The sequence below is a fragment of the Ahaetulla prasina genome, chromosome 7, assembly GCF_028640845.1.
Source record: "Ahaetulla prasina isolate Xishuangbanna chromosome 7, ASM2864084v1, whole genome shotgun sequence".
Taxonomy (NCBI): Eukaryota; Metazoa; Chordata; class Lepidosauria; order Squamata; family Colubridae; genus Ahaetulla; species Ahaetulla prasina.
In genome coordinates, this window is record NC_080545.1 from 77,710,422 (window position 1) to 77,727,751 (window position 17,330).

The 17,330-nt window shown below is 43.1% G+C and overlaps 1 protein-coding gene across 3 annotated transcripts in view; it reads left to right on the top strand.

The window, feature by feature from the left end:
• LOC131202527 (uncharacterized) overlaps positions 1-17,330 on the top strand; it is a 50,874-nt gene that overhangs the window by 12,193 nt on the left and 21,351 nt on the right. For all 3 annotated transcript variants that reach the window (XM_058191622.1, XM_058191625.1, XM_058191624.1), the window contains 6 exons: positions 2,265-2,371; positions 4,181-4,307; positions 10,064-10,184; positions 11,193-11,278; positions 14,384-14,514; positions 15,216-15,275. In XM_058191622.1, the coding sequence (XP_058047605.1) occupies positions 2,265-2,371; positions 4,181-4,307; positions 10,064-10,184; positions 11,193-11,278; positions 14,384-14,514; positions 15,216-15,275 (632 nt within the window). The remainder of the gene's footprint in view (positions 1-2,264; positions 2,372-4,180; positions 4,308-10,063; positions 10,185-11,192; positions 11,279-14,383; positions 14,515-15,215; positions 15,276-17,330) is intronic.

The following is a 17,330-nucleotide window of genomic DNA, read 5'->3' on the forward strand; positions in this document are numbered from 1 at the left end:
ACAAAATTCCTGTATCTCTGTTGATTCCATAGATGGGGAATTTTGTTTTAAGATTTTTGTTCTTTCTGAAATTGGCAATCCATTTAGAATAGTATAGAACAAGCATCTTTGGCATTTGACCACTTGTTCTCAGTCCAAGAAGAGGCGGCCTGTTTTGCTGATGGACTTTTTGCTGCACTGACTTTTTAGCAACTCTTTTTAGTAGAATAACAGAGGTCTTCTAGTCCAACTCTCTGCTCAAGCAGGGAACTCTATACCCTTTCAGACAAATGCTTGTCCAATCTCTTCTTAAAAACCGCCAGTGTTGTAGCACCCACAACTTCTGGAAGCAAGTCATTCCACTGATTAATTGTTCTAACTATCAGGAAATTTCTCCTTAGTTCTAGGTTGGTTCTCTCCTTGATTAGTGTCCATCCATTGCTTCTTGTCCTGCCCACAGGTGCTTTGGACAACAGGTGGTCTTCTTTGTGACAGCCCCTTAAATATTGAAACTCCGCTATCATGTCATCCCTAGTCCTTCTTTTCAACACTTTCAACATTCTTTTCAATACTTGACAACAGAATAGAAATCATGTAAAGTCCTGCAAAGATGGCAAAAAAACCTCTTGGTGTAAGGAAGGATCTTCATTGTTAAGAGGGTAATGTAACAGAATCTTGAAAGCCTGTCAAAGCAATTCTGTCATTCAACTAGACTGAGTTGCTCCAAATCTCTCTCTCATTTTCCCTCTCTTTATTAGATTACTATGTCTCTTTGCTCCACCAGTTTCCTGTTAAAAAAATAAACCATGATAGATAACACTTAAGAATTTATTCTGTGTTCCTCCATGACTGTCTCTCTGCCTGCTGACTGTGACACACACACCCTTTCTATGGACTATAATTAGGCTTACAGGAACTGGGCATGGCTAGTCTAGTGAAGAGAAGGACCAGGGGAGACATGATAGCAGTGTTCCAATATTTGAAGGGCTGCCACAGAGAGGAAGGGGTCAAGCTATTTTCCAAGGCACCCAAAGACCAGACAAGGAATAATGGATGGAAACTGATCAAGGAAAGATTCAACCTAGAAATAAGGAGAAATTTTCTGACAGAACAATCAACCAATGGAACAGCTTGCCTTTGGAAGTTGTGGGAGCTTCATCACTGGAGGCTTTCAAGAAAAGATTGGACTGCCATTTGTCAGAAATGGTGTAGGGTCTCCTGCTTGGCGGGAGGGTTGGACTAGATGTCTTATAAAGTCCCTTCCAACTCTGTTAATCTGTGTATCTGACCATTTTTTTAACCCCAATGCTGGACAGTCCTATCACCATCTAAGACTACATATCAAAATAGAAAAATAATTGCAGTGGCAAACAAAATTGAGTAATACGTCAATATTTCCTTACCTAAACAGACAGGGTTGGGCAAAAAAGCAGTAGAAGCAGAAAATTCCTGATGGCTTCCTCATTGACTTTACTCATGGGCAATTGGCAAGAAGCATCAAAAATCATGATCTCATGCTATAGGGCTGCTGCAACAGTCACAACTTTGTGAATAAACTGGTCTGGATATCCTGGAAATGTCAATTCCATTGGAGTAATGGATCCTGGATTTTTTAATGCATTACTTAAGCTAGCAGCTTTTAGATACCTTGATTCAAAAACTGTTACAGTATAATGTACCACTTGGGTTAAGTTATTAATAGATAAACACAATCAGAATTTTAGTGATAGGTATATCAATCCCCAAAAGGTACCCTCTTATTTTGTTTTCTTTGAGTTGTTGAGCTTGACATTTTCAAGCCCAGACCATTTTACCTTTCTTTTTTCGGACATTTTCACCCTGTTTGTAGTACAAAGTATTATTTAATCTTTGAGGGGGCAAATTGGCTCACAATGTGGACCTTTAACTGCTTTTCAAATTTTTATTGTGTTTTTTGGAATTTTTCAAGGTTGACATCAGGCTAGTGCCTACTCAATCTTAGCCTGGAGTGAGTTCTGACCAGGGGAGATGGATCATTAATAGCATAAGGCAACTCCATATGGAAGGATGAATGGATTCCTTCCATTCCCAATCATTCAGAACGAAAGAAGCTTCTTGGATGAGAAGCAAAAGGTTTTCAAGGGGGAAAAAAGTTAAATTGCCTTTTGGAAAAGTACCTTTGGGGCAATTTCATGTGTTATTTCATTATAGCATATTTAATATTTAATATTTAGCAATCATGAAAGAAATTGCTTAATATGTGAGAGGTTCCTCCAGAATTTGTACTGATATTTTATCTTTTTCAGCTTTGGATGTGAGTGCTGATCTGACTGAGTTAAGTCGTACTCCAGTTGCTGTAATTTCTGCAGGTGTTAAGTCTATACTTGATATTGGCAGAACACTGGAGTATCTGGTAAGCTATAACATTATAGAATTGGCTCAATGCAGGGGTGAAATGCTCCTGGTTCGGACCAGATCACGCGATCCGGTAGCGGTGGGGGGCAGGTAGTTCGGAGAACTGGTAGCAAAAATCCCTGCCCCCCCCCACCACCCATGCCTCGCTGTTCCTCTTCTCTGTCCCTGAAGCTCTCGGTGGTGATACAGCTGCAAACGGCCTTAAATGACTGCTGCGGCGCTTCAAAGGGCTGCACTACAGCTGATCAGCGCTGTAGGCGGCTAGTAGACCGGTGCCTCTATTTTTAAAGAAGATAGACCGGTGCACTCCCAAAAAAGGCAAGTAGACTGGTATGGCTCTGCTAGACTAAAGCAAGCCTGGTAGACTGGTATGTTTCCTGATTAGAAAAAAAAAATTGGTCAAAAAACTCACAGTGACTCTGAAAGAATCGAACAGAAATGGGCTGGAAGCCAGATTGGGTGAGGTGCAGCTGCTTTTACATTGTGTGTGAGTCAGTTGTGTTGTGTTGTGATGTGTGTATGTAAAGTGTGAAAGTTGGTTTTTGGTACCTCTTATTGTTTTGTATATTTTATTATTTATTGTTATTGGCCACACCCACCCAGTCATTGGACCACAAAGCCACACCCACCAATTAAGCCACGCCCACAGAACTGGTAGGGAAAAATTTTAGATTTCACCCCGGCCCAATGTCTCAAAATGTCAGGCCTTGGTATGCTAAGAAGTGGGATCTTTGCCCATTTGAAAGAGAGATTGAAGGGATCTGTGGCAGGGGTGAAATCCAAAATTTTTCCCTACCGGTTCTGTGGCCATGGCTTGGTGGGTATGGCAGGGGAAGGATACAGCAATATCTCCATTCCCACCCAACTCTGAGGCCAGCCAGAGATAGTATTTGCTGGTTCTCCGAACTACTCAAAATTTCCACTACCGGTTCTCCAGAACCTGTTAGAACCTGCTGGATTTCACCCCTGATCTGTGGGTATTTGGAGTTTACATATATTTTAAAATGCATAAAATGCTGGAAATGTTGGATGGTACTTTTTCTGTGGTAACTTTTGATTGTGGGATCTTCTTGTTTAGTTTTAGAAGATTGTCAAAACATTTTTGCTGAATGATCTTAAGCAATTTACAGGTCTGTGTTTTTAAATGAGATGTTTCCCTATTTTATTTGTTTAATTTGATATTTTATTGATCTTCATTTGTAATACTTTGGCTTTAAAGGGGACAAATAAATACTGTTACTAAAATAATGTATTAAAGTATCAAAATCAATATCCCTGTATTTCCTAGCAGCTAGAGATGCAATTAAAATTGTTTGCATGTAGCTGGTTTAGGAAAGGATTTAGTTATGGGAACTATTCCAGAATGCAGTGTTTAGACCATTGGGAGGTTTGTCCCACCATTGCAGGATACATATTAATTCTGAAGTTTTTGAATTGGTTGCCAAGACATGTCTGGCCTAACTGAAAATGCTTGCTATTACTTGCAAAGTCTTTCACTGTATAGCTCCAAGATATATTAGGCATCTGGATCTATGGAGTCCCAGGGAGCAGGGCAGATATGTTCTATGTCTCATGTAATTGAACTAAATAATAAATACAGTACACTTTACAGTACACAGTACAGTTCAACCACATTATAATTTCTAGCCCATGATAAACAATGTTGTGCATGTAATAGAAGTAATGCTGCCAACGTTAAGAGATTGTTATCCAATTTTTAAAAGGAGAAAGCTCCACTGGGTCTGAGCTATTTCTGCTACATGGCATTGTGTCCTTTCAATTCACCTTTCTTGTCTTTCCTCTGCAGGAAACTCAAGGAGTCTGTGTGGCCACCTTTGGAAAATCAAGAGAATTCCCAGCCTTCTTCTCTCATCAAAGTGGTTTCCAGGCACCATATCGGGTGCAGGATGAGAAAGCTGCTGCTCAACTGATTGGTGAGCTGTCAGTAGAATAAGATGCATCTTGGATGAGTGGAATCTGGATGGAATCTTCAGCTGAGAAGTTTTGCAATTTCTCTGTCAAAACTGCCAAGCTTTACGTGCCTGGTGGAAGTCAAAAGCTCAATAAGATTTTCTTCTTCATTGGTACACATAACATCAAGCTAAAGATATCCCAGAATTCCCCTTTCTATCTTCAACAGTTTTGTCTCTCTTTCTCCTTGATGTCTTCTGCTCTATCCTTCTACAGGCTTCGAATCCTGTACCCACAACTGCCATTTTTCAACAATACTCGAGGCCCAATTTGTACATGCCACAAAATTTAAGTGCTAAAGATTTTTCTGAACTGTACCACACTATTGCAGTGGAAGTTGACATGTTGACTGCTGTTCCTGCCCCACCCCCGACCAAAATCCATCCAATGCCCACTGATTAAAAACCCACTAAGACTGGTCTGGTTAATTTCTTGTTTTACTGTTTTTCAATATGCATTTTGTTTCTGATGCAAGTGTTGAAGCATAAAAATTCTTATATGAAATCTTAAGTACTACAGAATATGCTGATTCTCTTGAACTGCAGCCTTTGAACATTCAGTTACTGTATGTTGTACAAAGCATGTGTTGTCTTTCTACAGACATCAAGGTCTCTTGCTTCTACTACTTTTATCTTTGCAATTCTCTAACCTATTGTTAGAATACCATTATATATGCCAAACCTTTTCTGGACCGAGTGCCCAAAGCATGTATGTGTGCACAAACCCCCAAAATGCAATGCGTGCGCAGCCCCTGTGCATGCGCCCCACCTCCTGCAGATGCACAGCTGCCCCCGCATGCACCCCGTGCATGCGCCTCTCCCTGTGGTGCATGCACATGCAGCTCCCTGCATGTCCCCCTCCCCCTGTGCATGTGCGCACTCCCCTGCATGTGTGCCTGGCCCCCACGCATGCGCCCCGCCCCCATACATACACAATGGAGCCCTGAAGACCATCTGGCCAGCGGGAGGCACACACTCATACATGGCAGAGCTGAGCTGGGGTGACAGCTCGTGTGCCCACAGAGAGGGTGCTGCATGCCACCTTTGGCACACGTGCCATCAGTTCGCCATCACTGATATATTCTAATTTTATGTATTTTACAAGATCCCCATATCTATTCACTACTCCTTGTCCCGGTCAGGGCTTCTATTTTCATTTGATTTATATTCCACCCTTCTGGTCTGGCAAAACTGTTAATAAGACAGCTGTTAATAAAAGAATATAAAAAAATAACAATATAGATTTAACAAACAAATAAATGCAATTAAAAAGATGACAAATAAATAAGTTCAGATCTATGAGTTGGGAGGGAGTTCAGCTTTGAAGAGAATGCATTCCTTAGCATAAGAGAAATGCAGAAGAGGATTCCTTTCATATTTCAGAAAGAAGAGGCTATGTCTGACATCTTCTTTCTTTAAAACATCTCTGCTGGTATACTTCACATCTGTCAGGTTTATCATGGGATATAGATAATCTCTTAGAGACGGTTCTTATCTTTTACTGAACTCAGATGTTGCTTGATTTGGTAGAAAACTAGCATGAAATTTGCTAATCCCATGGGTCATCCCCATCCTACCTCAACCTGTGTAACTACTTGTCTTTTCTCCAAAGTAGAGAGACACAAATACATGCTGGAGATTCCCCTTTGTGCCAACATTAAAAATTATCAATACATCTAAGGAGCTTAAGGCTATCTCATTTGTTGCCTGGGAGATAGGAGGTGAGATGAAGGCAATTTAATAGATGCATGACAGGAAAACACACTGGTAAGACATGTTTATCTCTTGGTTAGGTACAAATTGGGGGGAAAAAATAGTCGAACCCTGAGCAGTTTAGGACTTTAAAATATAACACAAGAACTTTAAAATATTCCTGGTAATTAGTTTGTAGTCATTGCAGATTTTTCAGTACAGAATCTTATGATCCTCTCTTTCTTACACTGGTAAACACCACATTTGGTACCAACTGGTACTTTTCTGGATACTTTACAAGAGTAGAACATTTGTTTTGTACTCTTTAGACTCTGCTGAGACTTGTTCACTATTGATCTACAGCAGCATCCAACCATCACCAATATATCAGTTAGGAAGATAGGCTTTATATCACTATGACTTAGTGACACTATAAAGTGTTGTAATCAGTAGTGAGAAACAGTGCAGCATGATGGAGGCAGAATGGGAAGAGCCATGCTATCTTCACCTTCAGTCTTATATCTATCATCTATCATCTATCCATCCATATCTATCTATCTATCTATCTATCTATCTATCTATCTATCTATCTATCTATCTATCTATCTATCTATCTATCTATCTATCTATCACCTATCTCAATCTTTTGTTCGTTGAGTTATGCGTGAGATACTTCTGCGTGAGACACTTTTGTGCTGTGTATGTTTGTTTGCTTTTTTTCTTTATTCATTCATTTTGTAAGGTTGTCCATCTCAATAAATAATTCTGAATGGCTTCATATATCGCGTATGGAACATTAACCATTGATTGAATTGTTTAACTTGATTTAATTGTTTAAGAGCCAAGATGGCGCAGTGGTTAGAATGCAGTACTGCAGGCTACTTCTGCTGACTGACTGCAATTTGATTTATGTTGATTGTTTATTTGGTATCCTATGACTAACTATTGTATCTTAATATTGTATGATGCATGAATTTTTATGATGACTATGATCATGATTTATCACTTACAGATTTTACTTATGCACTGAAGACAAATTCCTTGTGTGGCCAATCGGACTACTGCTCACCACCGCAGGGAGACGGAACCAATGCGTTGGTTCCGTCCCAGGCGCCTGATGGACCCTGAGAGGTTCCTGACGAAGCTTGGGCCGTTCCCTGAGGATCTTGCCCATGGCACGGCTGAAGAACTAGTTGCGGCCTGGGAACAGGCCGGGGCTTTGGACCGTGTCGTGCCTTTGCGGCCTCTGACCTGGCGCAGATCTCAATTGGCCCCTTGGTTTTCTGAGGAGCTGAGAGAGATGAAACACCAGAGAAGACGCCTAGAGAGTACCTGGAGGTCTAGCCGTTCTGAAGCTGACCGGACACTAGTTAGGCCTTTTTCTAAGACCTACCTAGTGGCACTGAGGGAGGCGAAATGTTCTTACGTTTCCACCCTCATTGCGTCGGCAGATAACCGCCCGGCTGCCCTGTTTCGGGTGACCCGCTCTCTCCTTCATCAGGAGGGGCGGGATGACCCCTTGCAGGGATGTGCCGAGGAGTTTAGTGGTTATCTATACGATAAAATCGTTCAGCTTCGGGATAGTTTGGACCGAAATTGCGATGATCCAAGCGAGAGGACGGAGTCACATCTTGTTGAGATTGTTTGGGATGAGTTTGATTCTGTGGCTCTCGAGGACGTGGACAGGTTACTGGGGAGGTTACATGCCACTACATGTTTACTGGACCCGTGTCCCTCCTGGTTGGTGCTGGCCACACAGGAGGTGACACGAGGCTGGCTCCGGGGAATTATAAATGCTTCTTTGTTGGAAGGGGTTTTCCCCGCCGCCTTGAAAGAGGCGGTGGTGAGACCCCTCCTCAAGAAGCCTTCCCTGGACCCAGCTATTTTGGGAAATTATCGTCTAGTCTCTAATCTTCGCTTTGTTGCGAAGATTGTAGAGAGTGTGGTGGCATGGCAGCTGCCCCAGTACCTGGATGAAGCTGTCTATCTAGACCCATTCCAGTCCGGCTTCCGGTCCGGATATAGTACGGAGACAGCTTTGGTCGCGTTGGTGGATGACCTCTGGAGGGCCAGGGATAAGAGTTGTTCTTCTGCCCTGGTCCTATTAGATCTCTCAGCGGCTTTTGATACCATCGACCATGGTATCCTGCTGCACCGGTTGGAGAGCTTGGGAGTGGGAGGCACCATTTATCGGTGGTTCTCCTCCTACCTCTCTGACCAGTCGCAGACGGTGTTGACAGGGGGGCAGAGATCGACCGCGAGGCGCCTCCCTTGTGGGGTGCCACAGGGGTTGATCCTCTCGCCTCTCCTGTTCAACATCTATATGAAGCCGCTGGGCGAGGTCATCAGTGGCTTTGGAGTGAGATACCAACTGTACGCTGATGATACGCAGCTGTACTTTTCCACCCCGGGCCACCCCAACAAAACTGTCGAAGTACTGTCCTGGTGCCTGGAAGCCATACAGGTCTGGATGGGGAGAAACAGGCTCAAGCTTAATCCCTCCAAGACGGAGTGGCTGTGGATGCCGGCACCCCGGTACAGCCAGCTGCAACCACAGCTGACTGTTGGGGGCGAGTCATTGGCCCCAATGGAAAGGGTGCGCAACTTGGGCATTCTCCTGGATGCACGGCTGTCCTTTGAAGACCATTTGGCGGCCGTCTCCAGGAGAGCTTTTTACCAGGTGCGCTTGGTTCGCCAGTTGCGCCCCTTCCTTGACCGGGATGCCTTATGCACGGTCACTCACGCTCTTGTTAACTCTCGCTTGGATTATTGCAATGCTCTCTACATGGGGCTTCCCTTGAAGTGCAGTTGGAGGCTTCAGTTAGTTCAGAATGCAGCTGCGCGGGTGATTGAGGGAGCCACATGTGGCTCCCATGTAACACCGCTCCTGCGCAGACTGCACTGGCTACCTGTGGTCTTTCGGGTGCGCTTTAAGGTTCTAGTTACCACCTTTAAAGCGCTCCATGGCTTAGGGCCCGGGTACTTACGGGACCACCTGCTGTTACCATATGCCTCCCACCGACCCGTACGCTCACACAGAGAGGGTCTTCTCAGGGTGCCGTCCGCCAAGCAATGTCGGCTGGCGGCCCCCAGGAGAAGGGCCTTCTCTGTGGGGGCTCCTACGCTTTGGAACAAACTTCCCCCTGGTTTGCGTCAAATACCTGACCTTCGGACCTTCCGCCGTGAGCTGAAAATGCACTTATTTATTCAAGCGGGACTGGCTTAAATTTTTAAATATTACTTAACTGGGGTTACTATTTTATGAATTTTAAGGGTTTTAAATTTAATTATTTTAAACTTGGCCATCTATAGAATATGTTTTTTAACTTCCTGTTTTAGTTGTATATTGTATTGTTTTAAAATTGGCTGTACACCACCCTGAGTCCTTCGGGAGAAGGGCGGTATAAAAATCTAATAAACAATAATAATAATAAATAAATAATTAATAATAATAATAATAAAGTATTCTATAAAAAATTCTATGAAGCCTATTTTCTTATCCCAGTAATTTTGCTTGCTGTGACTCAAGAATAGAGTTTGGGAGAATAGAGTGGATATCATAAGTTACGGTTAGGGGCTAGGCTGGTTTAGGGTTGAAACTAAACTAAAATGCTACAATGAAGAGAGGGGACGTATATGGAGGCTGAGAGTGAAGCAGCTGACTCTTGAACAGCATATTTTGAATTATATTAATATTTGTAGAACTTCCCTTCTTAGAACACATCTAGCTATCCCACCATTTTTAGCCACAGTGGTGCAGTGGTTAGAGTGCAGGACTGCAGTCTACTTCTGCTGACTGCCAGCTGCCTGCAATTTGGCAGTTCAAATCTCACCAGGCTCAAGGTTGACTCAGCCTTCCATCCTTCTGAGGTGGGTAAAATGAGGATCCAGATTGTTGGGGGCAATAGGCTGACTCTGTAAACCGCTTAGAGAGGGCGGTAAAAGCATTGTTAAGTGGTATATAAGTCTATGTGCTATTTGCTAAGAAAAATAGGCCCATGGTCCAACAATGATTCTCTTTTTCTTAGCCAGGTCATTAACTTTGAAGCTGGGCACTGGAGTCCTGATTGCAGTTCCCTGTCCTCCACATGAAGCTGCTTCTGGGCAGCGTATTGAAGAAGCAATCCAGCAAGCTTTGGATGAGGCTCAGTAAGGTTCTTTTTTAATACATCATCAATTCACATAATAGTTTAACAGCACTGTAATAGGTGTGCAAAATCTCCGGTTCAAATCTATTCAAGTATAATACTGCTTTATAAAGCCTTAGTAAGGCCACACCTAGAATACTGCATCCAGTTTTGGTCTCTACATTACAAAAAAAGATGTTGAGACTTTGGAAAAAGCGCAGAGAAGAGCAACTAAGATGATTAAAGGCCTGGAGACTAAAATGTATGAAGAACAGTTGCAGGAATTGGGTTTGGCTAGTCTAGAGAAAAGAAGGACTGGGGGGACATGATAGCAATATTCCAGTATTTGAGAGATTGCCACAAACAAGTTTACACTTGTATCTGTTATCAAATACATGCTTGACGAAATAAATAAAATAAAATAAAAATAAATAAATAAACAAAGAAGAGGGGCTCAATTTATTTTCCAAAGCACCAGAGGGCAGGACAAGAAACAATGGATGGAAACTAATCAAGGAGAGAAGCAACCTGGAATTAAGGAGACATTTCCTAACAGTGAGGACAATTAACCAGTAGAACAACTTGCCTTCAGAAGTATTGACTGCTTCATTCCTGGAGATTTTAAAGAAGAGACTGGACAGTCACTTGTCTGAAATGGTATAGGGCCTTCTGCTTGAGTAGGGGGCTGGGCTAGAAGACCTCCAAGGTCCCTTCCAGCTCTATTCTGATTGAAACTCATTTTGCACTATTCTGATTGATTGATAAGCTACAGTCGGGAACGACTAGCACATATGTGCGAGGGGAACCTTTACTTTTACATTTTAACCTGAACTGGGATCCCAGCATTATTTACCTAGTTCGTCCTGTCCCTCAAGCTGAAATGCTCAATGAATGGAAACAACACAAGTGTCTCTTCCTTTGAATCATGGCAAGTTTTGAATTGTGTGAAAATGTCCCAGGGAAAATTGCTAATTCTAAAAATGGATCAGCTATCAATCATGCCAGGCTATGCTTGTTGTTCCACTTACAGGGGGAAAAAGATCACAGGAAAGGAGCTTACACCCTTTTTGCTGCAGAGGGTAAATGAGTTATCTGGTGGAGAGTCATTGAAGTCCAGTATCCTTTCCTAATCTCACAGCGTCTTCTGCAGCTTTTCAACCTCTCCTCCCCCCCACAAATGCAATTTTATGATTTCTTCTTGCAGTATCCATATAGAGTTCTGCAATATTGCTACCTGAACCTTCAAAAGCAGGGGTGGGTTCTACTTACCTTTACTACCGGTTCGCAACAGGGTTGCACGCCAGGGGTGGGTTCTAAATTTTTTACTACCGGTTCTGTGGGCGTGGCTTATTTTGTGGGCATCGCTTGATAGTCATGTGACAGTGGGTGTTGCTTGATGGTCATATGACTGGGTAGGCGTGGCCAACTCATTGTCTCTCATGTCAAGGGGTACCTCGCCTGGCCCCTCTCCTCCCAGGCATTCCTTATCACACCCAGCCTCAACGTATCTATAGTTCTGCAAAAATGTTGTTCACCTTTTTTCAACTTTATTAGAATAGAATAGAACAGAATTTTTTATTGGCCAAGTGTGATTGGACACACAAGGAATTTGTCTTGGTGCATATGCTCTCAGTGTACATAAAAGAAAAGATACGTTCATCAAGGTACAACATTTACAACACAATTGATGGTCAATATATCAATATAAATCATAAGGGCCGCCAGCAACAAAGTTACAGTCATACAGTCATAAGTGGAAAGAGATTGGTGATGGGAACTATGAGAAGATTAATAGTAGTGCAGATTCAGTTATCTACATCAATTATCTACATACTATAGATCAGGTGTCTCCAAACTTGGCCACTTTAAGACTTATGGACTTCAACTCCCAGAATTCCTCAGCCAGCTTTGCTATCTTAAAGTCTTAAAGTGGCCAAGGTTAGAGACCTCTGCTATTGATGCACTTTCATGGACCACTGAAAGGAGGAAATGGCTCACACGCTTTGCCCAAGAGTGTGATAGGCAACAGGCTTTTTTTTAATTTGAATTTATATCCCGCCCTTCTCCGAAGACTCAGGGCGGCTTACAGTGTGTTAAGCAATAGTCTTCATCCACTTGTATATTATATACAAAGTCAACTTTATTGCCCCCAACAATCTGGGTCCTCATTTTACCTACCTTATAAAGAATGGAAGGCTGAGTCAACCTTGGGCCTGGTGGGACTTGAACTTGCAGTAATTGCAAGCAGCTGTGTGAATAACAGACAGACTTAGTCTGCTGAGCCACCAGAGGCCCCCCTTTTAAGGGGCTGCTAGAAATGGGGGGGGCAAAGCATTTGCCAAAGCACCAGAAGGCAAAACAAGAAGCAATGGATGAAAACTCAACAAAGAAAGAAGCAACCTAAAACTAAGGACAAACTTCCTAACAGTGTGAACCTATATAGGTTTCAGTCATAATTTCACATATAAAATAGCCATTCATGTAATACAACCTGCATATTGTTCAAAACAATCATTAGTATTATGGCTAAAGTTTGACAGCAAGCCTAAAATCCCCATTCCCTCCCCACTCCAGGGGAAGGTTACTTCAAAATCCCCATTTCCTCCCCACCCCACTAATCTCTTCTGGGAAGGAATCAAACTCCCCCACTTCATTTCCCAAATAAAATATCCCAGATAATTAAGGAATAATCAAGCTGCTAGCAAGGAACCTGCCTGGAATTCCACATTCCTGCCAGCTGCATAAAGGAAACTTTGTAAGCAGAAAACAGCTACCGGTGCTTACAGATAATATAAAGTGGAAGCTGGAAGTTCTGCTCCATTTACAAGCAGGCAGAAAACTCATTCAAGACAGGATACTTCACAATGGAAATCGCCCAAACCTTTTTAGAAACACAAAGCCCATGTTGCACAAACCCCAAAACTTCAAAAACATTGAACCATATAAGAATTCCTCCTCTTATCCAATTTGTTGTTCAGCTAACCCAGAAAGGAGCTTCTAGCCGCTCTGTCAATTTAAAGCAACAGCGTTTCCCCACCCCTTCTTTGCCAAGCGATCTCCTGGCTGAGAAGTTGGGAGGCTTCTTGGCTCTCAATTTAAAGGGACGGTGTCATGGTTTTTTTCCCCTCTTCTTCCACAAGTGAGTCTTGATTTTTTCCTTCTAGCCGATCAGCTGGGAGTCGGGAGGCAGCAATAGATTGGGGGCGGGGCCAGGCAGAATTTTTACTACCGGTTCTCCGAACTACTCAAAATGTTTACTACTGGTTCTTGCGAACTGGGGAGAACCGGTAACAACCCACTACTGTTGCACGCGCTTCCGCTCAGAAGCTTCCTGATGACGTCCGGGTCAGTGAGCGGAGCCGTGGGGAAATCCAATTTTTTTTACTACCGGTTTTGTGGGTGTGGCTTGGTGGGCGTGGTGTGGCTTGGTGGGTATGGCAGGGGAAGGATACTGCAAAATCTCCAATCCCACCCCACTCTGGGGCCAGCCAGAGGTGATATTTGCTGGTTCTCCGAACTGCTCAAAATTTCCACTACTGGTTCTCTAGAACCTGTCAGAACCTGCTGGATTTCACCCCTGGAGCAGAGCCTCCCGCCGGTTTTACTACCGGTTCTTATGAACCAGTCCAAACCGGGGGCAACCCACCACTGTTCAAATGTCACTGAGTCACACCCAAAGCATCTTTTTGCTAATCTCAACCGAAGCTGGAGGAGCAAAACAGCTCAAATGGTTCTAAGGGTGGGCAGCCAAGGGAAGCAGTCAGAAAGCAAAGAATGGGGGCATTGTGGAAGCAGGCATGGTTCCTCCCATCTGTGAGATGAAAGACCATGAATCCGAATTGCTCCTTCAGGAAAGCCATGATTGAGAAGTTGTTCCTATTTGCAGAATGTTTAAAGTTGAATGAAAAATGTCTCTATGACCGTTCCAGAAGGCATAAGACCAGCTTTAGATAACAGGATGGGGCTTTGAGTATTTTGGGTCCATGTTTCTCTTTCATTGTTACTATTAATTGTCTAAATATCCCACCTTTCCTCTGAGAATGCAAAGTGGTTTACTTGGGAGTGAAACATTCCTTCTAATTTTATCCCTGTAACAATTACCTAGTGAGGTAGGATCCAATACCTCAGTCTTCTACGTTTGACATCCTAATTACCATACCTTGCTGACTGCTCCAGTTCTTGGATTGTTACATTTTTCTTTCCTTTATCAATTGGTATCAGATATTGCACTGATCAAGAATAATGCTGTAGTGGGCAGCCGCATTGCTGTAGCCCTGAACAGGCTCCAAAGAGGTCAGGGCGGGAGAGGCAGTTTGTCTCAAAATGAAAACACGCCTGGTGTGCCAAGACCAGTGAGTATTTATCCCTGTTTTCCAAGAATTTTGGTGCGTGAATGATTGGCTGAGATGGACCATTTTGATTGTTACCACGAAAGATAGTGTCAGGGGTATCAAACTCAATTTCATTGAGGGCCACATCAGGGCTGTGGTTGAGCTCAGGAGGGCAGGACTGACTGGATGGGTGTGGCCAACTGGGTGGGTGTGGCCAGCTTGATGCCACTCCCCAAACTGCTGGCATGTTTCCTCTTTGCACTGGGTAGACTGGGCCGAAGCCACGCTGCCCCAATGTTTCCTCTTTGGATTGGGTAGACTGGGTTGAAGAGATGCGGGACGGCCCCTTACATTTTCCAGGATGGCCTGTGGGCCGGATCTGACCACATCCTGGGCCAGATGCGGCCCACGGACCTTGTGTTTGACACCCCTGATTTAGGTCAATGTTCACTGTGTAGATGTCTTAGACTTAGACAATGGATATTTCTACTGTCAAACAGCATATTCACTGGATTATAGGCCATAGAAAAGCATAAGATCTGATAGGAAAATAATTTTAGGTAATGGGAGGCCCTGAGCAGCTAGTTGCTCTGCATTCTTGGAGCAATTTATCTGCTTATTTGTATGTTCAACTTATACTTTAAAGTGGAAGAGCTGTAAAAGTCAAATCAAAGTCCAACTGAACGTTTAATACAATTTTCTCATTTCTGTTTCCTTTTCAGGTAGTGATTGGTGGCATCAACATTGACATCATAGCCAAGGCAAAAGCTGCAACAATAAAAGTAATTGAATTTAATAATATTCAGATTTTACATTTGGTCTGTGACTTCGGAACTTGCTATCTTCTTTTCTGAACAAGAGGTATGCAGGCTGGACTCAAGCAATAATAGACTGTAGAGACCAAGTTAAATTCAAACTGCCTGTAGAATTGCAAGTAAGTTTGAAATGCAGCAAAGATGGTCCACTGTCAGCTTAAGCAAAGAAAAAAACCTTCTCTAGAGTCTTCAGTCAAAACTAAATGTGCACATTGCTGACTACCCTCATTTTGATCACCAAGGCCATCTATTCTGAAAAAAGATTATAGAGAGAGGGTTGAGCGCTTCCTCCTTATATCAGTCATGAAGCTGATCTCTCATATTTTCAGAGAGGTTTTTAAAAAAAAAAAAAATCACAGAACAACAAATCAGCAATACAGCACCAGAAGTCAAAAGGTTGACCCTCAACTTTTGATGCAAAAGCAGAGGGGTGGGATTCAGCTGGTTCGGGAGAACCAGATGCTAATTTTACATCTGATTCGCCAAACTGGTAGTTGCAAGGACTGGCTGGTCCCGCCCACCCTGCCCTGCCCCTCCCAGGATCTCCACGTGGCCCGTTTTGGATACCAGATAAGTGCAGGACCTGGCTCTGGGAGGGCGAAAAACGGGCCTCCCGGAAGTTCCGGAAATCTAGAAACGGGTCCGTTTCCGGCCTCCAGTGCCCACGGGAGGTTGTTTTCACCCTCCCGGAGGCTCAAGAAAAGCAACTGATTTGAGCAACCAGTTCCTGAGCCTGAAGAACTAGGGGAACACCACAAGATGAAAACCTAGATTGCAGCCTATTGGTCTATTTTAATCCCCTGGCCACTCTTTATCCATTTGTTGTGATGATGTTACTCCACTGAGATGCAGAGAGTAATTCCCATGACTTCTGCCGTCAAAAGCACCAAGGTTGAAACCCTGGCCCCTTATGGGGGAAAAAAATGGTTGGCTGTCTTTTATAACAGATGGCAGCATTAAGTTAAACACCACCACATTGTAATGTATTGGGCAGGTTGATTGTAGGTTACAGATACTACTGGTTCAAAAATAATTGCTGTCCAGAAATCCCATCCAGTGGGAATACATTGCTAATACCATGAATCAAAAGCAGTGGAAATGTTTCATAGCAGATACTGCTTACCTAAGCAATGGCTTGAATAGAGATGTTTGCTTTGTTCTGTGCCTAGATGGAACATTTGGTGCCAGGTGATATAAAGACAACTTTGGGAAAACCAACCTTTGTTGCATTTCCAACTGTCAGTGATTTATCTGACAGGTGGCTCAACAGAAGAATAAAAGAAAGTGCAGTTAATGAGATTTCATTAACATGAACTAAGAAAAACCTTCCTAATGCTTAGAGACAGAAAGAAAACACACACTATGATAAATATCATAAATCCACTATGATAAATATCATAAATCCAGATGAAATATTTTATTATACAGGTAGTCCTCGATTTACAACAGTTCCATTCGAAGTTACAATAGCTCTGAAAAACATGACAACCGTTTTTCACATGACCGTTACAGCATCCCCGTGGTCATCCGATCAGAATTCAGACCAGGGGTGAAATCCAGCAGGTTCTAGAGAACTGGTAGCAGAAATTTTGAGTAGTTTGGAAAACTGGCGAATACCACCTCTGGCTGGCCCCAAAGTGGGGTGGGACTGGAGATTTTGCAATATCCTTCCCCCAGGAGTGGGGAGGGAATGGAGATTTTGCAGTATCCTTCCCCTGCCACGCCCACCAAGCCACGCCCACCAAGCCACGCCCACAGAACGGTAGTAAAAAAAAATTGAATTTCCCCACTGATTCAGATCCTTGGAAACTGATTCATATTTATGACAGTTGCAGCGTCCCTGAGTCATGTGAACCTCTCTTGTGACCTTCTGACAAGCAAAGTCAATGGGGAAGCCAGATTCACTTAACTGTGTTACTAACATAACATCTGCAGTGATTGATCTGCAAGAAAGATTATAAAACGGGGCAAAATTCACTTAACAAATATCTCACTTAGCAACAGAAATTTTGGATTTAATTG